At 46.6% G+C, this 23,178-nt stretch overlaps 3 protein-coding genes across 3 annotated transcripts; 2 read left to right on the top strand and 1 right to left on the bottom strand.

The window, feature by feature from the left end:
* Positions 1–1,503: 1,503 nt before the first annotated feature.
* On the top strand, positions 1,504–1,830 carry P174DRAFT_436209 (uncharacterized protein; the record flags this gene model as incomplete). Its single annotated transcript, XM_024825994.1, has 1 exon — positions 1,504–1,830. The coding sequence occupies one exon, from the start codon at positions 1,504–1,506 to the stop codon at positions 1,828–1,830; it is 327 nt and encodes a 108-aa protein (XP_024677049.1).
* A 10,291-nt stretch (positions 1,831–12,121) lies between these two features.
* On the bottom strand, positions 12,122–15,905 carry P174DRAFT_516554 (putative helicase; the record flags this gene model as incomplete). Its single annotated transcript, XM_024832350.1, has 2 exons — positions 12,122–12,168; positions 15,122–15,905. The coding sequence occupies 2 exons, from the start codon at positions 15,903–15,905 to the stop codon at positions 12,122–12,124; spliced, it is 831 nt and encodes a 276-aa protein (XP_024677048.1).
* Positions 15,906–16,134: 229 nt separating this feature from the next.
* On the top strand, positions 16,135–16,461 carry P174DRAFT_380486 (uncharacterized protein; the record flags this gene model as incomplete). The annotated part of the gene is made up of 1 exon (XM_024822981.1): positions 16,135–16,461. One exon carries the CDS (start codon positions 16,135–16,137, stop codon positions 16,459–16,461), a length of 327 nt encoding a protein of 108 aa, XP_024677047.1.
* Positions 16,462–23,178: the final 6,717 nt, after the last annotated feature.

Genomic DNA, 23,178 nt, shown 5'->3' with positions numbered 1-23,178 from the left:
GCTGTACTAAATAAAATAATATAAATAACTGGCGGTGCCCCTCATGGTTGGGATGCACTAACCTAAAACCCTGGACCACCTGGACTACCTGGGCCTTATTCTACCTATCTTACTGCCTGCTTCACTGCCGGTCTTGCTGCCTGCCTTACTACCTGCCTTACTACCTGCTTCACTGCCTGCCTTACTATCTACTATACTACCTATCTTACTGGGTTCTTCCTGCTGGTCTTACTGCCTGTTATGCTGCCTGCCTTACTACCTGCCTTACTACCTCCTTCACTGCCTGCCTCACTGCCTACCTTACTACCTGCCTTACTGCTTATCTTACTACCTGCCTTGCTATCTACCTTGCTGTCTACCTTGCTGTCTACCTCACTGTCTACCTCGCTGTCTACCTGTCTACTCCTGTCTACCTCACTATCTACCCCACTACCTGTCTTACTTTCTGCCTGCTGTTCTGCCTGCCTCATGCATGACCTTCCTGGGGCCTTATAATCTACTATACTACCTTGCTTGCTATCCTAATCACTACCTCACTGCCTGCTGTTCTCCCTGCTATTTGACCTGCCCTTCTGCATCCTATTCTGCCTCCTATTCTGCCTCCCATTCTGTCTACCTCACTGCCTGTCTTGCTGCCTGCCTCATGCATGACCTTACTGTCTACCTCTGTCTACCTTCCTATCTACCCTTCCTGTCTACCCTCACCCTGCCTACCTTACTATCTACCTACTGGTCTCTCTTGCTCCCTCCCTACCTACTAACCATGTCTATCATAACTATGGTTGATATTATATATATGCATATGTATAAACCACTATTCAGCTAACATACTATATAGAACTAACTGTATAATATATATCTCTGCGCATTATGGTATACTAAAATATATTATTCATTCCTAAATATATCAATGCTGATCGACCTTGATCTCCTGACATAACTGCTATAACCAATAAAATGATGTAAATAACTGGCTGTGCCCCTTGTGGTTGGGGTGCGCCTGCCCTAAAAACTGGACTACCCTGGGCCTCATCCTGCCCATCAACCCCCATTCCCTGCAACCACGCGCTGCCAATATGGGCTTGATCTGGCCCTGCCATGGCCTGAATAAACATCATGGCCACCATGGGGATTCAAAAACACCGCGGTATTTGCTATGCGTGGCCTGGCTCCCACGCCATGGGCATATGGATTGGGGGCATACCGCATGAATAACACGCGCTATATGGCGGTGTATTGCACTTGCTGATGCACGTGGATCATCCATGCCCGTGCGGCCTGCTGTGGGGCTGATGACATGCATATAACTTATGGCCACCATCACCCCCTGCATGGCGTATATATAACATTGGTCCTGCCACTGCATGCATTTGGCCTGGGCATCTCCTCATCCAAACCCTGCTGGGTCCGATGCTGCTGCTGCTGGATATCCATGCGGCCCACTGCTGGGCCTGTGCCTGCTGGTGTGCCATACTGCCATGGGAATGGATGGCTGGCTGCAAAATGACTTATTGGATGGGGTGGGACTGCCTGATGGTGGGGTCACCCTGTATGGTGCCTCTCTGGCTGCCTCTCTTGCTACCATGCTACCTGCCTGGCATGGGCCTCTCTGACTACCTCTCTCTCTACCTCTCTCCCTGCCTCTCTCCCTGCCTTACTGCCTGCCTTACTGCCTGCCTTACTGCCTGCCTCGCTGCCTGCTTGCTGCTGCCTCGCTGCCTGCCTCCGCTGCCTGCCTCGCTGCCTGCCTCACATGGGGCCTCTGGGGCTGCCTCACCCGGCACTGGGCTGCTACCAACCCTGGCTGGATCCACCTCCAGCTCTGCCTAATTGGGATCATACCATCACATATCTGCTCCCTGGGATCCGCATCCTGGTAATACTGCTGCTGATACCCATCCACCACTCCATCCAAATACTGATCTAACATGACCTGGTGGCACCCAATGCCTTCTACCACCCCTATACTCAGCAACCTGCTCCTGGTCCTTAGGGGCGACGCCCTCCATCCATGGAGCTGGGGTATCCCACCCAGCTGGCTGGATAATGATTGCCTCACTGTGCTGTCCATCTCGCCCAGCCCGGCACTCTCCTGCGCGTATCCAGTAATGTCCAGGGGGTCCCAATATGGATGATGCTGCGGATATTGGGGATGTCCCACCCCATGCTAACGCGCTGGTGGTGGCGATCACGGGCTGGCCCCTATGAACCGCGCCAGCACCCCGGCCTTGTCCAACTGCTCGCTGTAATATGCCTTGCACCTAAGCACCTGCGCATGGCCGTCACCTGCCTGATGATATTTGCATATATATCACCTTCCCCCAGCGGCCTGGTCGGATGTGGTCCTGAATGAATGCTACCACCACCTCACTCTTAATCCACTGATATAGGCCCCGGCCCACCCTGGTCATGTCTGGCTGCCACACCTGGTATGCCACGTTCGGCCGCTGGTCTGGGCCCGGTATATGGTCATGGTGGCCTGGTCATACTTCATCTGCTGGCATAATTTAGCTCCATGCTCGGGGGCAATGTGGCGGTTAACCATACTATCTGGGTGCGGCCTGGACCAACCAGCCCAGCTGAGCCATCTGGGGCTGGAAATTATGTTGGGAATTCAACACCACATGGCATTTATTGATCACAATCCGGTCTAACCGCCGGGTCCACCGCAGCCGGTTCAAAAATGTCTGGAAATCAGGGCTCACCGCGATTTAGGCGTCGACCTAACATGATGGATGCGGCATTGGGGGCTGCCGGCTCTCCCATGGCACACATGATATGCTGAGCTCCTGGCAGCGCCTGGTCATATCAGCCTGTAATGCAATGAGTGGCACCACAACAATAGGTGGTGCCCCTGGGGGCGTGGAACGCGGCACCATGAATAGCATGCTCTTCCCCCTACTAGTGGGCATCACCGCCACCACAGGGCTCTCACCCCGCTGGATGGCCTGCATTGCCGGGTCCTGCACCCCCCGGAACCGCATGTCGGCCGCCCAGTCATGTGCTGCGCGGCTGCCTCTAGATCTATAGTGGCCAGCTGGTGGCGGCGTTCCATGCGGCTGACCTCAGCCTCATCCTCCCACGGGGCCTGTTTGCGCTTGCCTAATATGGATAGGTGGCCCGGGGTGCTAAACCCTAAAAACTGATGCTAATTGGTGCTGGATAACTGGAACATCTCCTGCTGGTGGGCTGTGCTGCCGGCCTGTTCCTGCATGACACGGCCATATACCATGCCGGCAACGTGTGATGAATGGGCGGCCTGTAAATTAGTAATATGGCCTATCCACTGCTTGATATCCATGCCCTCCTTAGCATCAGCATCCATGGCAGCTGGGGCCGGCTCGGCCTCCTGGATATTATGGGGGAACGCGGTGGACGGCCGCAAAAATCAGTGGCTGATGCCAATGGTGATGTCCCGGTATGCGGCGATATGGATGGTGGTGCCTAGCTGGGTGTGGGTTTCCTGTTTCAACGCCTCCCGGAACCGCTCAGACGACTATTCGCGGCCAGTACTGGGGTTGGGGGCCCATAACCATGCCTGCATGGCCTGGTTCCCCTGCGTGGGCTGGCTCCCCTGTGTGGCATCACTTCCCTGCGCGGCCTGGCTTCCCTGCACGGCGTGACTTCCCTGCTTGGTGTGACTTCCCTGCGCTGCCTGACTTCCCTGCGCCGCCTGCGCCGCCTGCCATGCAGCTAACTGATTAATGAATGGTATCACCAGCTATATATACTATACTACTAACTCCCCGACCTCCTGCGGCACATATTGATGGATGATCTTGATATCATTGCTAGCATGGAATCCCTTATGATATGCTGTTACAAATGTCACCATGCCATCCTTGATATATATATTCCGCTGTTGACTATTTGCTGTGTTGCAATGCTGAATGCTTAATAACTCTGGGGCCTGGGCCGGCTGCCCTGCAGTGACATGCATGATAATTACTAATTTCTCCTTAAACTGGGCCACGCGCTGCCAATACTGCTGGATGGTGGTGGGGTGGAATTAGCTGCCCCGCAGAAAATGCCGCTGCATGACCGGCTCGGCCCGCAGCCAGTTGATCATCTAGTGGGTCCCATCCACCGGCCACTGGGTCCGTGCATTGTGCAGAAAGTTCCACCCTGCCTGGCTCTGGCTGGGATCGTCATATAATGCTGTCTAGGGAATGGTAGGCATCTGCGCATGATCCTGCATGCATAAATGGCCTAGTATCTCCCTTGCTGCAGTTACTAATCCATGGATGAATCCCTGAAAATCCCCCATCGTGAACGCCATCTGCTGGTATAATAACTGGTCCTCGCCTATCCATGTCACATGTCCGGGCGCGGTATGATTATAATGGACCTTTAATCCATATGTGTGCTAGTCTAGCAATGTTTCCATGGGGCCATGTGTCCCACAGATCATAAACTGGTGCATCATCCATGTCACCTGCTCCTGGAATGGTCGCCGGCTCTGGCGAATGTTGACTGCGGGTAATGGATCATCGCTATGGATGGATGATGGGGCGATGATGGTGGTGATGATGGGGGTCATCACTGCTATATCCCTTATTAATCTCCCTAAGTTGATCATCTGCGCTAGCTAGCACCCATTCAGTGCTCTGGTCCTTTTGTATCCAGGTCTGAATGATCTGCCATGGATTTGGGTCTATCTATAGTGCTTTCTGGACCACTATGAATCGGGCCACCTTGATCACGCGGGATAATATTGGGGGGTAGCTCTTAGGGTCCTGCTAGCTAGCCTCACCTTGACTGAGCACCGCCATGGCGCATACTAATGCACTCTCATATTCATGACTGCGATGGCGCTGGTTAAGCAGCTTAATGCAAAATTCTAAGCATGCTTTTTCTATCATGGTCATCACCCATACCTCTAGGTCCTCCGAGACCTCCCGGTCCCCTGGAACTGCGGCCTGGCTAGCAAGCTGCCACAGCTGCTGCCATTTCTGGCGCTGCCGCACAGTCATCCCATATTTTGGACTTATCCAGTCATGCGGCGCCTGCATGCGGGCAATGAATGCTAATATCTGCTGCCATGGATGGACATGCTTCTGGATTGCCGCCTCATCCATATACGCCAGCAGTAGCTGGTATGGTGTCTGTCCTTTTTCAGACTGGACTGCTTCCACCTGAATGGCCTGGCCGCAGTGCTAGACCGTCTGCTGGCTCTTGCGGGCGACCTGCTCCATTGTATGCCAGATCACCTGCACGCACTGCTCAGTGGCATCCTGGGGATCTTCCTCCGGGGCTGCCACGCAGGCAAGTAGGTTATGCGCCTGGATACCCTGCAGATAGTCCGCCCACCGAGTCATCCGCAGCCAGGGATTCGCGTCAGTCAACTGGCTCGCCTGGATCGCCTGATCGGCCTGAGCGCGGGCCTGCGCCTGCTCCCACGCCTGCACCACCTCATCTACCGCAGCCTGCACGCGCTGGATTGATGGGGGCGGGGGGACTCCATCTGGATATCAAATATGGATATAATGGGACCCGGGACCACTAGGAAACACCTGCTGCCATGAGACATATTGGAATGACTGCTGCACCTCAGTATCACCCCTAGCCTTCTCCTTCTGGCTAACCCGCCCGCGATGACTCTGCTGGGACCACTGGTGAACAACCTGCCAATGCTTTCGCATAGATTTAATTGTTGCTGCTATATATTGGCATTTGGTTTGATCACGCAGGCAGCGCAGGCCATCAGAATGAGATGGTAATATAGGCAGCGGCTCATCTAATGCTTGAGGTATCTGGATAGTGCTACTATCATACTGAATATCCTGCTATTTAGATATTGCCTCAGTGATCTGGATTGCAACTGCATGCTTTAGGGAGTGCTTCTTCTTTAGATGTTGTTCAACCTCTGTTAGTCGTACCCCATGCTTGCATTGACGGCAGATAAGAATACCTAAGGTAGGCACCTGATGAAATAATTGATTTTCCATGATAGTAAGGATGGAATGGATAGTCATGAATGAATAGTGATGAATGAGTAAGATACAGAAACATCTTTACCCCTGAATCTAAGGTATGGTTAGTCTCGTGAGGCTGCACCTGATGAAAATCCGGCTATTAATGATGAGAATTCAACCACTAACCACCTCTTTATTCTAAGTTAGATTCTCTTAAAATTTGATCTAGTTATTAATAAGGGCCAGGTATATTACCGATTAAAATTTCAGGATGATACACCTTAGGATCTAATTATGATGGTAGAATCTAATTATAATAGCCCTTATTACTCTATCCTTTGTAGGATACGCCGCACCCACGAAAATCAGGCTGTTGATTATGTAGAATTTAACCACAAACCATCTCTTTATTCTATGTCAGATTCTCTTGAAATTTGATCCAGTTATTAATAAAGGCTAGGTATACTACCTATGAAATTTTCAGGATGATACACCCATAGAATCTAATTGCGATGAGCCCTTGAAATCAATTCCACCCAGCACCGCCAAGGAATATTTCCGCCAATCAGCACACTGTAAATTTTCGACCCTAATAGCGATGAGCCCTCATCGCTCCATCCCTTGTAGAATAGGGGCCCTATTATTTTATAGATTTAGTATATCTTATTCTACTAGATATAATAGATAGGCCTAGATAGGTCTAGATAATTATAGAATTACTAGGCTAGTATAAGTTAAATATATTTATTTCCCTTTATTATATATATTTATATGTAAATATATATTCATAAATTAAATATCTCCCTAGATCTAGATGACTCTACTATATATATAGTTACTAACTAAAGCTTTACCTACATCTGAATGACCCTACTATATATATATTTTAGACCTGTTAAAGCTGAATCACCTAGTTAAGATAGCTAACACAGGGACCTATTAAGCTAAATTACTAGGCTGAGCCATACTGAATCACCTAGTCTAGATAGCCTATGCAGAGATCTATCAAAGCTGAATTTCCTAGTTAAGAGAGCCCACGCAGGGACCTATTAAAGCTAAATCACTAGGCTAAGCCATATCAAATCTTCTAGACTAGACCCCCCACACAGGGACCTATTGAAGCTGAATCACCTAGTCTAGATAGCCCACACAGGGACCTACCGAAGCTGAAACATCTAGTCTAGGTAGCCTGCTTATAGGCCTCTCCCTACTAGACTACTAAGTCTAGACCTACTCTCTAAATGAAATCTATAAAACATTAACTTCTATAAATTTTTAAAAATTCTAGGCTTAGCATTACTAAACATGCTATATATCATTCTTCTAGTTAAAATATGGCCTATTCACTAAAAATGATGATGATTAGTCAGCAGGTAATAAATTTCAAAGTGTTTTTTAAGAATTTTTAAAAAATCAGGAATCATGCTTATATAATCAGACTATTATTATTCTATAGCTAAAAGTCCCTACTACTTACTAAAAATATTTATTATTAGCCATCTAGTACTAGGCTCTTTATAAATACTAGAAATTATTTTCTCATAATTTCTGCCTGAATTCTAAGGCTCTACTAGGCTAGTAGATGCCTCAGGCAGTGTCTATACTAGGTGGTGGCCTAAAGGGGTATAGGCTTCCCGCAGATAGTGGTCTTGGCACACCCCAACAAAAAAATTCGACCTTACCCCTACCCTCCTAGTTCGACCACCTTCCTGGTGAATAATCTAGAATTTAATATTAGAATATAATAATTTAGCTAATTAGAATCATAAATCATTTTAAATCATTCAAAAATATTAAGATTTGATAAAGTTAAGGGGTAGGGAGGAGTTACCCTCCTCCCCTCCCCCCCTGTCAACCCTAGGATTAGTATGATGCCCTCCCCTAGGCATGGGCACTTATATTGTTTGTACCTTCTCTATTATTAGTAGTAGTTATATCTATCCTATACTGAATTAACTAATCTATCTACTCTTATAGAGTATATTTTATACCTATATACCTAATCTCTTATTCCCTAGCTCTAAACCCACCATCATCCTCCCCCTACTATAAAGGGGCCCTATTATTTTATAGATTTAGTATATCTTATTCTACTAGATATAATAGATAGGCCTAGATAGATCTAGATAATTATAGAATCATAAGGCTAGTATAAGTTAAATATATTTGTTTCATTTTATATACATATTTATATATATATATATATATATATATTAAAATCTGCCTAGATCTAGACGACCCTACTATATATATATTTACTAACTAAAGGTCTACCTACATCTGAATGACCTTAATATATATAGTTTAGACCTGTCAAAGCCAAATCACCTAGTTGAGATAGCCCATGCAGGGACCTATCGAAGCCAAATCACTAGGCTAAGCCATACCAAATCAACTAGTCTAGATAGCCCATGCAGGGACCTATTAAAGCAGAATCACCTAGTTGAGATAGCCCACGCAGGACCTATCGAAGCTGAATGACTAGGATGAGATACCGCGCGCAGGGAACTATCAAAGCCGAATCACTAGGCTGAGCCATACCAAATCACCTAGTTGACATAGCCCACGCAGGGAACTATCGAAGCCAAATCACCTAGTCTAGATAGCCCACACCAGGGACCTATCAAAGCTGAATCACCTAGTCTACATACCCCACGCAGGGACCTATCGAAGCCGAATCACTAGTTAAGATAGCCCATGCAGGGACCTATCGAAGCCAAATCACCTAGTCTAGATAGCCCACGCAGGGACCTATCGCAGCCAAATCACCTAGTTGAGATAGCCCACACAGGGACCTATTGAAGCTGAATCATCTAGTCTAGGTAGCCTGCTTATAGGCCTCTCCCTACTATACTACTAAGTCTAGATCTACTCTCTAAATGAAATCCATGAAACATTAACTTCTATAAATTTTTAAAAATTCTAGGCCTAGTATCACTAAGCATGCTATATATCATTCTTCTAGTTAAAATAAGGCCTATTCACTAAAAATAGTTATAATTAGTCAGCAGGTAATAAATTTTAAAGTCTTCTTTAAGAATTTTTAAAAAATCAGGAATTATGCTTACATAATCAGACTATTATCATTCTATAGCTAAAAGTCCCTACTATTTACTAAAAATATTTATTATTAGTCATCTAGTACTAGACTCTTTATAAATACTAGAAATTATTTTTCTCATAATTTCTGCCTGAATTCTAAGGCTCTCTTAAGCTAATAGATGCCTTAGGCACTAATCTATACTAGTGGTGGCCTAAAAGGGTATAGACTTCCCGCAGATGGTGGTCTTGGCATACCCCAACAAAAAAATTCGACCTTACCCCTACCCCCCTAGTTGACCACCTTCCTAGTGACTAATCTAGAATTTAATATTAGAATATAATAATTTAGCTAACTAGAATCATAAATGTTTTTAAATCATTTAAAAATATTAAGATTTGATCATTTTGAGGGGGGGGGATGAGTTACCCTCCTCCCCCCCCCCCCTGCCAACCCTAGGATTAGTATGATGCCCCCCCCCGGGTATGGGCTATTATAGTGTTAGGGGCCTTTTACCTACATTACTATCTTACTACCCTACTTATCTATTTACTTATTATCTTACTACCTATCCTACTATCTCCCTTACTATCTCATACACTGTCTTACTCACTCCCTATCTTGCTATCTTACTTGCTGGCTCCCTCATTGCCTTGCTCACTGCCTATCTTACTGCCTCCCTCACTATCTTGCTTACTGCCTCCCTTACTGTCAACCTTACTATCTATCTCACTGCTTATCTTACTGCCTCCCTTACTGCCTCCCTCACTACCTCTCTTGCTCACTGCCTCACTCACTAACTACCTTACTGCCTATCTCGCTGCCTACTTCTCTCCTGAATGTGGTTAATATTATATGTATTCTCTGATGTCTCATTTATATATATATGCCTGCGTATAAACCACGGATTCAGCTAACATACTCTACAAACTAACTGTATAATATATATCTCTGCGTATTATGGTATCCTAAAATATATATATTCATTTATATATTACTACTGATTAACCTTAATCTCCTGATATTACTGCCTCTCTTACTGCCTGCCTAACTATTAACCTTACTATCTACCTTACTATCTACCTCACTACCTGTCTTACCACCTATCTTACTGCCTATTTTACTGTCTACCTTACTATCTACCTTACTGTCTACCTTACTGTCTACCTTACTGTCTACCTTACTGTCTACCTTACTGTCTACCTTACTGTCTACCTTACTATCTACCTTACTGTCTACCTTACTGCCTGACTCACTTACTATCTTACTTACTGCCTGTCTTGCTACCTCCCTCACTTGCTCACTGCCTGCCTTGCTTACTATCTTACTCACTGCCTCACTCACTGCCTCACTTACTACCTATCTTACTGCCTCACTCACTATCTCACTTACTATCTTACTTACTGTCTTGCTCACTGCCTCCCTCACTATATTACTCACTATCTTGCTTACTATCTTGCTCGCTGCCTCACTCACTGCCTCACTCCCTCACTATCTTACTCACTGCCTCCCTCACTGTCTTGCTTGCTGCCTCCCTCACTATCTCACTCACTATCTCACTCACTATCTCACTCACTGCCTTACTTACTATCTCACTCACTGTCTTGCTCACTGCCTCCCTTACTATCTCACTTACTACCTTACTTACTATCCCGCTCACTGTCTTGCTTACTGCCTCCCTCACTATCTCACTCACTGCCTCCCTCACTATCTCACTTACTGCCTCCCTTACTATCTTACTTACTGCCTCCCTCACTATCTCGCTCACTGCCCCCCTCACTAACTCACTCACTATCTTACTCACTATCTTGCTGACTGCCTTACTCACTGCCTTGCTCACTGCTTTGCTTACTGCCTGCCTTACTGCCTATCTCACTGCCTCCCTTAGTCCCTGTCTTGCTACCTCACTTACTCCCTATCTCACTGCCTCCCTTATTATCTTACTTACTCCCTGTCTTACTATCTCACTCACTGCCTTTCTCACTGCTGCACTCACTGTCTAGCTCACTATCTAGCTTACTATCTTGCTCACTGCCTTACTGCCTTGCTCACTTCCAGTCTTGCTGCTAGTCTCACTAGCTACCTTGCTCACTGTCTATCTTACTGTCTACCTCACTGTCAACCTTACTATCTACCTCACTGCCTCACTGCCTGCCTCTCTTACTGCCTCTCTCACTTACTATCTACCTCACTGTCTAGCTTACTATCTAGCTTACTGCCTTACTTACTGCTTTGCTCACTGCCTCCTTTACTGCCTGCCTTGCTGGCTACCTTACTATCTCTCTCACTGCCTGTCTCACTGCCTACCTCTCTCTTGAATGTGGCTAATATTATATATATATATGCCTGTATATAAACCACGGATTCAGCTAATATACTCTATAATTAACTCTATAATATATATCTCTGAGCATTATGGTATCCCAAATTATATATATTTATTCACTAATATATTAATGCTGACTAACCTTAATCTCTTAATATTATTACCTCTCTTGCTGCCTGCCTTCCTATTAACCTTGCTATCTACCTTACTATTCACTTTACTATCTACTATACTATTAACCTTACTGTTGACCTCACTATCTACTATACTATTAATCTTATTATCTACCTTACTAACTATCTCTCTCCTAACTATGGTGATATCCCCCTGATACCTAATTATATATATATATATGGATGTATAAACCATGGATTTGGATATTTATATAAACTAAATATATAATATATATCTCTGCTGCTATTATGGTATCCTAAAATATATATATTTATTTACTTAATATATTAATCCTAATTAACCTTGATCTCCTAATATATATCTATTACTTAATATATGGATGCTAACTAATCTTAATCTACAAATATTACTACCTCCCTTACTACTTACCTTACTATTAACCTTACTATCTACTATGATATTTATATTACTATCTACCTTATTACCTACCTTACTATTGACTACACTATCTACCTTACTATTAACCTCACTATCTATCTTACTGTCTACCTTACTATCTATCTTACTATCTACCTCACTGCCTATCTTACTGCCTACTTACTGCCTGCCTCACTTACTACCTCACTTGCTGCCTGCCTTGCTTGCTGCCTACCTCACTGCCTGACTTGCTCACTGCGTGCTTCCCTTACTCACTACCTTACTTGCTCACTGCCTGCCTTGCTTACTGCCTGGCTCATTCACTGCCTCCCTCGCTGCCTGCCTTAATGCCTGACTCACTTGCTCCCTCACTCACTGCCTCGCTCGCTCACTGCCTCGCTTGCTCACTGCCTTGCTCGCTCACTGCCTGGCTTGCTTACTGCCTGCCTTGCTCACTGCCTCCCTCGCTCACTAACTGGCTCGCTCACTGCCTCGCTTGCTCACTGCCTTGCTCGCTCACTGCCTCGCTCGCTCACTGCCTGGCTTGCTTACTGCCTGCCTTGCTCACTACCTCCCTCACTCACTGCCTTGCTCACTCACTGCCTGGCTTGCTTACTGCCTGCCTTGCTCACTGCCTCCCTCGCTCACTAACTGGCTTGCTCACTGCCTGCCTTACTAGCTGGCTTGCTCACTGACTCCCCTACTCACTGCCTTGCTTGCTAGCTCACTTACTGACTGGCTTGCTGACTGACTGGCTTGTTTACTGCCTCGCTCGCTCACTGCCTGACTCACTGACTGCCTATCTCACTGTCTAGCTTACTGTCTCACTGCCTCCCTCACTATCTCACTCACTATCTTACTTACTGTCTCACTCACTATCTTGCTCACTGCCTCCCTCGCTGCCTGTCTTATTGCCTGTCTTGCTGCCTGTCTTGCTGCCTTGCTTGCTGCCTGCCTCCCTTGCTCACTGCCTCGCTCACTGACTCCCTTACTCACTGCCTCGCTTGCTCACTGCCTAACTTGCTCGCTGCCTGCCTCCCTTATTCACTGCCTCCCTCACTGCCTGCCTTAATGCCTGGCTTGCTCACTGCCTGCCTTGCTCACTGCCTCAGTCACTGACTCCCTTACTCACTGCCTTGCTCGCTCACTGCCTAACTTGCTCACTGCCTGCCTCCCTCACTCACTGCCTGCCTTACTTACTGCCTAGCTTGTTCACTGCCTCCCTCACTGCCTGCCTTAATGCCTGACTTGCTTGCTCCCTTGCTCGCTGCCTCCCTCACTCACTACCTCGCTTGCTCACTGCCTGGCTTGCTCACTGCCTGCCTTGCTCACTGCCTGCCTCCCTCACTCACTGCCTTGGTCACTGCCTCCCTCACTTACTGCCTTGGTCACTGCCTCCCTCACTCACTGCCTTGCTCGCTCACTGCCTGGCTTGCTCACTGCCTGGCTTGCTTACTGCCTCCCTCGCTTACTGCCTGGCTTGCTCACTGCCTGCCTCACTAGCTAGCTTGCTCACTGACTGGCTTGTTCACTGCCTCGCTTGCTCACTGCCTGGCTCACTCACTACCTATCTCACTGTCTAGCTTACTATCTCACTGCCTCCCTCACTCACTAACTGGCTTGCTCACTGCCTGTCTTGCTTGCTGCCCCCCTCGCTCACTGCCTGGCTCGCTGCCCCCTTGCTCATTGCCTGCCTTACTGCCTACCTCACTGCCTATCTCACTATCTACCTTACTATCTACCTTACTGTCTACCTTGCTACCTACCTCTCTCCTAACTATGGTTAATATGATATATATTCCCTGATATGTCACTTATATATATATCCCTGCGTATAAACCACGGATTCGCTAATATACTCTATAAACTAAATGTATAATATATATCTCTGCGCATTATGGTATCCTGAAATATATATATTCATTCATTAATATATTAATGCTGATTAACCTGATCTCCTGATATAACTGCTGTACTAAATAAAATAATATAAATAACTGGCGGTGCCCCTTATGGTTGGGATGCACTAACCTAAAACCCTGGACCACCTGGACTACCTGGGCCTTATTCTACCTATCTTACTGCCTGCTTCACTGCTGGTCTTGCTGCCTGCCTTACTACCTGCCTTACTACCTCCTTCACTGCCTGCCTTACTGCCTACCTTACTACCTGCCTTACTGCTTATCTTACTACCTGCCTTGCTGCTTACCTCGCTGCCTGCCTTGCTGCCTGCCTTACTACCTGCCTTACTGCCTGTCTTCCTGTCTGCTTCACTGCTTACCTCACTGCCTGCCTTACTGCCTACCTACTGTCTACCTTGCTGTCTACCTCGCTGTCTACCTCGCTGTCTACCTCGCTGTCTACCTCACTGTCTACCTACTGTCTCTCTTGCTCCCTACCTACCTACTACCTATGTCTATCATAACTATGGTTGATATTATATATATACATATTTATAAACCACTGATTCGGCTAACATACTATATAAACCAACCGTATAATATATATCTCTGCGCATTATGGTATACTAAAATATATATTCATTCCCAAATATATCAATGCTGATCGACCTCGATCTCCTGACATAACCGCCATAACCAACAAAATGATGTAAATAACTGGCTGTGCCCCTCATGGTTGGGGTGCGCCTGCCCTAAAAACTGGACCACCTGGGCCTCATCCTGCCCATCAACCCCCATTCCCTGCAACCAGCGCTGCCATACGGGCTCGATCTGGCCCTGCCATGGCCCGAATAACATCATGGCCACCATGGGGATCAAAACCCCGCGGTATTCGCATGCATGGCCTGGCTCCCACCCACGGCATATGGATTGGGGCATGCCGCACGAAAAACACGCGCTATACGGGGCATATTGCACTTGCCGACGCACGCGGATCATCCATGCCCGTGCGGCCTGGCTGTGGGGCTGATGACATGCATATAACTCATGGCCACCATCACCCCCTGCATGGCGCATATATAACATTGGTCCCGCCACTGCATGCATTCAGCCTGGGCCATCTCCTCATCCAAACCCTGCTGGGTCCGATGCTGCTGCTGCTGGATATCCATGGCAGCCCACTGCTGGGCCTGCGCCTGCTGGGCGTTCCATACCGCCATGGGAATGGATGGCTGGCTGCAAAATGACTCATTGGATGGGGTGGGACTGGCAGCCTCCCTGGGGACCTCGCACGGCAGCTGGCTGTGGCTGACCTGGGGTGCCTCTCTCCCTGCCTCTCTCCCTGCCTGATGGCCTGCCTGGCACGGAACCTCTGGGGCTTGCTCACCCAGCACGGGGCTACTACCTACCCTGGCTGGATCCACCTCCCGCCCCTCCCAATCGGGATCACACCTGTCACATGCCTGCTCCCCGGCATCCGCATCCTGGTAATACCGCTGCTGATACCCGTCCACCACTCCGTCTAAATACTGATCTAACACAACCCGGCGGCACCCAATGCCTTCCACCATCCCCATATACTCAGCAACCTGCTCCTGGTCCTTGGGGGCGACGCCCTCCATCCATGGAGCTGGGGCATCCCACCCAGCTGGCTGGATAATGATTGCCTCACTGCGCTGTCCATCTCGCCCAGCCCGGCCACTCTCCTGCGCGTAATCCAGTAACGTCCGGGGGGTCCCAATATGGATGATACTGCGGATATTGGGGATGTCCACCCCCATGCCTAACGCGCTGGTGGCGGCGATCACTGGGCTGGCCCCCATGAACCGCGCCAGCACCCCAGCCTTGTCCAACTGCTCACTGTAATACGCCTCACACCTAAGCACCCGCGCCATGGCCGTCACCTGCCTGATGATATTCGCATATATGATCACCTTCCCCCCAGCGGCCTGTCGGATGCGGTCCTGAATGAATGCCACCACCGCCTCGCTCTTAATCCACTGATACGGCCCCCGGCCCACCCCGGTCATGTCCAGCCGCCATACCCGGTATCCCACGTTCGGGCGGCTGGTCTGGGACCGGTATATGGTCATGGCGGCCCGATTATGCTTCATCCGCCGGCATAATTCATCCTCCATGCTTGGGGGCAACGTGGCGGTCAACCATACCATCTGGGTGCGGGCCTGGATCAACCGGCCTAGCTACGCCATCTGGGGCCAGAAATCACACTGGGAATTCAACACTACGTGGCATTCGTCAATCACGATCCGGTCCAACCGCCGGGTCCACCGCAGCCGGTTCAAAAACATCTAGAAATCGGGGCTCACTGCGGATTCGGGCGTCACTAACACGATGGATGCGGCATCTAGGGGCTGCCGGCTCTCCCATGGCACACACGATATGCCGAGCTCCTGGCAGCGCCTGGTCATATCGGCCCATAATGCGACGAGCGGCACCACAACAATGGTGGTGCCCCCAGGGGTGGCGAACGCGGGCACCATGAACAACATACTCTTCCCTCCACCCGTGGGCATTACTGCGACCACGGGGCTCTCCCCCGCTGGATGGCGCGCATGGCCGGGTCCTGGACCCCCGGAACTGCATAGCAGGCCGCCCCATCATGCGCTGCGCGGCAGCCTCCAGATCCATTGTTGCCAACTAGTGGCGGCATTCCATATGGCTGACCTCGGCCTCATCCTCCCACAGGGCCCGTTTGCGCTTGCCTAATGTGGATTGGGGGGCCCCAAACCCTAAAAATTGATGCCAATCGGTGCTGGATAACCAGAACATCTCCTGCCGGTGCACAGTGCTGCCAGCCTGTTCCTAGATGCCGTGGCCATATACCATACCAGCCACATGCGATGAATGGGCGGCTTGTAGATCAGCAATATGTCCCATCCACTGCTCAATATCCATGGCGTCCTCGGCATCAGCATCCATGGCAGCTGGGGCCGGCTCCGCCTCCTGGATATTATGGGGGAACGCAGTGGATGGCCGCAAAAATTGGCAACTGATTCCAATGGCGATGTCCCGGTACGCTGCGATATGGATGGTGGCGCTAAGCTGGGTGTGGGTTTCCCGCTTCAACGCCTCCCGGAACCGCTCGGACGACCATTCATAATCAGTACTGGGGTCAGGGCCCCATAACCATGCGTGTGCGTCATGACTTCACACGGTGTGACTTCCCTGCGCTACCTGACTTCCCTGCGCTGCCTGCGCCGCCTGCCATGCAGCCAACTGATTAATGAATGGCATCACCAGCCACATATACCATACTACTAACTCCCCGACCTCCTGCGGCATATATTAATAGATGATCTTGACATCATTACTAGCATGGAATCCCTTATGATATGCCATCACAAATATCACCATGCCATCCTCAATATATATATTCTGCTGTTGACTATTTGCTGTGTTGCAATGCTGAATGCTTAATAACTCTGGGGCCCAGGCCGGCTGCCCTGCAGTGACATGCATAATAATTACTAATTTCTCCTTGAACTGGGCCACGCGCTGCTAATACTGCTGGATAGCGGTGGGGTGGAATTGGCCGCCCCGCAGAAAATGCTGCTGCATGACCAGCTCGGCCTGCAGCTGGTCAATCATCTAGTGGGTCCCATCCACCGGCCACTGGGTCTGTGCGTCGTGCAGAAAGTTCCACCCTGCCTGGGTCTGGCTGGGATCATTATATAATGCCATCTACTTGCTGCAGTCACTAATCCATAGATGAATCCCTGAAAATCCCCCATTGTGAACACCATCTGCTGGTATAATAACTAGTCCTCACCCATCCATATCACATATCCGGGCGTGGTATAATTATAATAGACCTTTAATCCATACATACACCAGTCTAGCAATATTTCTATGGGGCCATGTGTCCTATGGATTATAAACTGGTGCATCATCTATATCACCTGCTCCTGGAACAGTCAGCGGCTCTAGCAAATATTGACCGCGGGCAATGGATCATCACTATGGATGGATGATGGTAGTGATGATGGTGGTGATGATTAGGGGTCATCACTGCCATATCCCTCATCAATCTCCCTAAGTTAATCATCTGCGCTAGCTAGGACCCATTCAGCGCTCTGGTCCTTTTATATCTAGGTCTGAATGATCTGCCATGGATTCAGGTCCATCCATAATGCTTTCTGGACCACCATGAATCGGGCCACCTTAATCACGCAGGATAATATTAGTAGGTAGCTCTCTGGGTCCCGCCAGCCAGCCTCACCCTAACCAAGTACGGCCATGGCGCATACTAATGCACTCTCATATTTATGGCTGTGATGGCGCTGGTTAAGCAGCTTAATGCAAAATTCTAAGCATGCTTTTTCTATAGCAGTCATCATCTATACCTCTAGGTCCTCTGGGTTCTCCAGGTCCCCTGGAACTGCAGCCTGGCTAGTGAGCTGCCACAGCTGCCGCCATTTCTGGCGCTGCCGCGCGGTCATCCCATATTTCGGGCTGGTCCAGCCGTGCGGGGCCTGCGTGCGGGCAATGAATGCTAATATCTGCTGCCATGGACGGACATGCTTCTGGACTGCAGCCTCATCCATGTATGCCAGCAGCAGCTGGTATGGGGTCTGCCCCTTTTCGGACCGGACGGCTTCCACCTGGATGGCCTGGCCGCAATGCTGGACTGTCTGCTGGCTCTTATGGGCAACCTGCTCCATGGTGGCCCAGATGACCTGCACGTGCTGCTTAGTGGCATCCTGGGGATCTTCCTCTGGGGCTGCCACGCAGGCTAGCAGGTCATGGGCCTGGGTGCCCTGCAGATAGTCAGCCCACTGAGTCATCCGCAGCCAGGGGTTCGCGTCAGTCAGCTGGCTGGCCTGGATGGCCTGATCGGCCTTGGCCCGGGCCTGGGCCTGCTCCCAGGCCTGCACCACCTCATCTACTGCAGCCTGCACGCCCTGGGTAGATGGGGGTGGGGGACCCCATCTAGATATCGAATATAGATATAGTGGGACCCTGGACCACTAGGGAACACCTGCTGCCATGAGACATATTGAAATGACTGCTGTAGCTCTGCCTCACCCCTAGCCTTCTCCTTTGGGCCTACCCGCCCGCGATGGCCCTGCTGGGACCACTGGTGAACTATTCGCCAGTGCTTTCGCATAGATTTCATAGTAGAGGCAATGAATAAGCATAGTGGATCTTGCTGGCAGAGCAAGCCATTTAATTGACATGGTAATATAGGCAGTGGCTGATCTAATTCATATAGTATGCAGATTATACTACTCTTATACTGAATATCATCCCATTGAGATATTGCCTGGATGATCTGGCTAGTGACTGCATGCTTTAGGTGATGCTTCTTCTTAAGATGCTGATCCACCTCTGCTGGTCGCACCCCCTGCTGGCATTGATGGCAAATGAGTATGCCTAGGGTCGGCACCTAACAAAATAACTGGTTTTCCATAATAACTATGGATGAATATGGATGGATTAAATGAATTTAGATGACTATTTATGAATTCTAAGAGATGGGAATACCTCTACCCCTGAATCTAATGTAGGTGCGGGTGATACCCCAACAAAATTACAGAGGTTGAATAAGGTAATTTTATAACCACACCACACCTTCAAGAATGAATTAATAGACCTTAAATTTAACTAGTGAAAAGATAAATAGCTACTCTATATAAGGAAAAAATCTGAGCATTATCAGCCTATTATTACTAAATGCACCATGCCACTAAGTGTGTAAACCCACCATGCGCGGACTTGGGGTTTGCCAAGTAATCAGTAGCTACACACCCTAAACGCACCATGACCATGGTGCTCCACCCCTTGTGGGATAGACTTAAAGATATATATATAGGAGCTAGGCATAATTAACTATAGAGGTTAATTATAGTAGGCCTTTTATCTTAATTAGAAAGCCTTACAGCCTAGTATAGGTTCTTATATACTTATTATTACTACTTTAATTTATACTTATTAGATCTATCTATCTCTTCTAAGGTAATATTTAATTATAAACCCTTTATATATATTAAAATCTAAACTACTAAACTAAACTATATAAATTATCCTTCTTATATACTTACATAAAAATATATATATATAAAGTAATTCTTATTATTATCTTTTAAATTACTATCTTCTCTATTCTTATTAGTAGTTATATCTATCCTATACTTAATTAACTAATCTATCTACTCTTATAGAGTATATTTTATACCTATATACCTAATCCCTTATTCCCTAGCTCTAAACCCACTATTATCCTTCCCCTACTATAAAGGGGCCCTATTATTCTATAGATTTAGTATTTCTTATTCTACTAGATATAATAGATAGGCCTAGATAGATCTAGATAATTATAGAATTATAAGGCTAGTATAAGTTAAATATATTTATTTTACTTTAATATACATATTTATTTATATTTATATATATATATATATATTAAAATCTGCCTAGATCTAGATGACCCTACTATATATATATTTACTAATTAAAGGTCTATCTACATCTGAATGACCTTAATATATATAGTTTAGACCTAATAAAGCTAAATCACCTAGTTAAGATAGCCCATACAGGACCTATTAAAGCTGGATTACCTAGTCTAAGATACTATACACAGGGACCTATTAAAGCTAAATTACTAGACTAAGCCATACTAAATTAACTAGTCTAGATACCCTGCTCAGGCACCTATTAAAGCTAAAATATCTAGTTAAGATAGCCTACATAGGGACCTATTAAAGCTAAATTAACTAGTCTAGATAGCCTATATAGGGACCTATCATATCTAAATAATCTAGTCTAGGTAGCCTACTTATAGGCCTCTCCTTACTAGACTACTATATCTAGATCTACTCTCTAAATGAAATCCACAAAACATTAACTTCTATAAATTTTTAAAAATTCTAGGCTTAGTATTACTAAGCATACTATATATTATTCTTCTAGTTAAAATTTAGCCTATTCACTAAAAATAATTATAATTAGTTAGCAGGTAATAAATTTTAAAGTAGCTTTTAATAATTTTTAATAAACCAGGAATTATACTTATATAATTAGTCTATTATTATTCTACAGCTAAAAGTCCCTACTATCTACTAAAAATAAATAATTAGTTATCTAGTACTAGACCCATAGTAAATTTATTATTTTAACCAGTAACCCTTCAACCAGAGCCCAAAAGTTAATGGCTCTGGCTGAAATCCGTTATCCATTCACATTGGGATTTCAGCCAGAGCCATTAAATGCCCTTTTGGCTCCGGCTGAAATCCATCTATTCACATCAGGATTCTGGCCGGAGCCATTCCCTTTTGGCTCCGGCTAAAATCCTTCAACTCACTATATTAGTTTTTCCAGCCCTCATTTCATTTCTAGAGCAATTCTATTTTGGCTCTAGCTAAAATGCAGCGATATCAACATTTACCCCTATTTCAAAGCCTAATAAGACTTCCCGCCCACTGCCATTCACCTCCTGTGCTGATTAATCCAAAACTAACCAACACCCCCCTGTGACATGGACTCCACGCATAACATTATTATAATTTCATAAGTGCCTTACAAGTATCCCACTATCCATTAATTTGAACACACTGGGAATGGCAATAGCTAGTGAACCTAGTCTATACTTGTATAGCACCACATACCAGGCAATTTTCTGCCTTAAATACTGCATTGCAGTTCCCACAAAAGTCAAGCACAGACATCTCATTAACGTGCATAAGGTGCCCCCTGAAAACCAAGACCATCACCTACAATGCATTCCATCTAACGCAAAGCCACGCCATGATCACTCAGACTTCCTAATTCCACCATATATAATACCTGTTCCCTATCTAAAGACAGTTAATCTATGGCACTGCCCTGACTGCAATTTCCTAACTCCATCTTGTAATTTGATTAGGAAACATCATCAATGACAACATCTTGGTCTAGGGCCAAGTCTAGTTCAAGTCCAGGGCCAGCAGTGGTTCTGTGGATCACTAAAGACTAGATACTAGGTGATTAAGACTGAGGATCTACATTAACAAGGTGCTTGCGCGCCTGAGATCAGGTCTTCACTACCTTTGGTGCAGCGCGAGTTAGAGATAATTTCAGATAGTATCTATATAAACCTACAACATCCTCACTAATATTTTGCTAATACATGCTGTAGATGCAGATATCCCTAATTCACAACCATTAGGTCCAGAACCAGCTAGAGTTCTAGATAAGGATTTATACATTATATCTAAAATATGCTAACCAGCCAATCCTTCTAGTCCCTAACTCACAGCCCGACTCGCAGTTAACTAAACAGACTGAAACTGAGACATGTGATTCAAGACAAACACTATTAATTTAAGTACCTACTTGACCAGCATGGATTTCCAGGCTTATATATGAAGAGACTCAAGTTCATAATGTTTAGAAATACTCATCTAATGCATTGGGTAAAGATTCTATCTCATTACCTTTGCTAATATATGCTAACCTCTCTAAGTTCTAGACTCTCATGTTGGCACCAAACCCATCCCTAGTCTGGTTCCAAATGCAGAAGATATGGCTGGATATACTGCTGGTCCCTCTCTAAACTTAGATGATATATTTCTCCTCAATAACCACCATCTTAATGATGATGTTACTCCTTAGCTTTAATCCACAGAGTGGTTGCACTACTTTCACGGACGCTCATTAGATGGAATGGTTTGGGTAGCTAGACATGTTAGTATGCTGCAGTCCATCCATGAGCTCCAGCCATTCTGGGGTGCGCTAGATGTTAATTACTAATTTAAGTAAGCACTGATTAATCACAGTAACCAGATACTCACCATGATCCTGGTGACCTTTAATCATATTATGGAGTAAGCATTTTGAACACTCCGCCAGATACCTACCTCTATTAAGGAAGTGTTTTTAAGTCTAATTGTATAACACTAAGGAAAGCGTCCACTTGACTTCCTAAACCCTAGCACAGAGAAGGGTTATATCTAGGTCTGGAGACAGCTTCTTTACTTCATCTTCTGCAGTGTGCCTCTCAGAGATAATAAAGTGCAATGGTCAAAGCTTAGGGTATTTTTAGATCCTTTATAGGAATGGGAAGCTACTCTAATATGGGATTGGCTTGACTACTTCCTTAAGAGCTATATTAAAGATAGTTTCACTAATCCTGATCCCTTGGAAGATAGGCCTACTGAATGATCACAAGATCTGGAGTTTAGCTCACAATGTGCTGTTGGCAGCCAAGGATCTACTAGCCATTAAATTAAGTAGCAGGGGCCTTTAGCTTAACAGCAACTTCAGATGAAGTGATAATAGCTCTCAGAGTAATAGCTGTTTCAGATACTAGTTAGTGTGGTTATTCCACCTCTGTCCAAAACCTATAACATGCAGGCGGTGTCTTAAGGTTTAGGGAGCTTTCCACCCGGAGAGCAAGCCCCTAATATAGTTCTAACCCTAATGATAATAAGATGTGGAGGCAGG

This window comes from Aspergillus novofumigatus (genome assembly GCF_002847465.1).
Source record: "Aspergillus novofumigatus IBT 16806 chromosome Unknown P174scaffold_15, whole genome shotgun sequence".
NCBI lineage: Eukaryota > Fungi > Ascomycota > Eurotiomycetes > Eurotiales > Aspergillaceae > Aspergillus > Aspergillus novofumigatus.
Note: the sequence above shows the minus strand (reverse complement) of the source record. Positions and strands in the feature narration are given on the sequence as shown.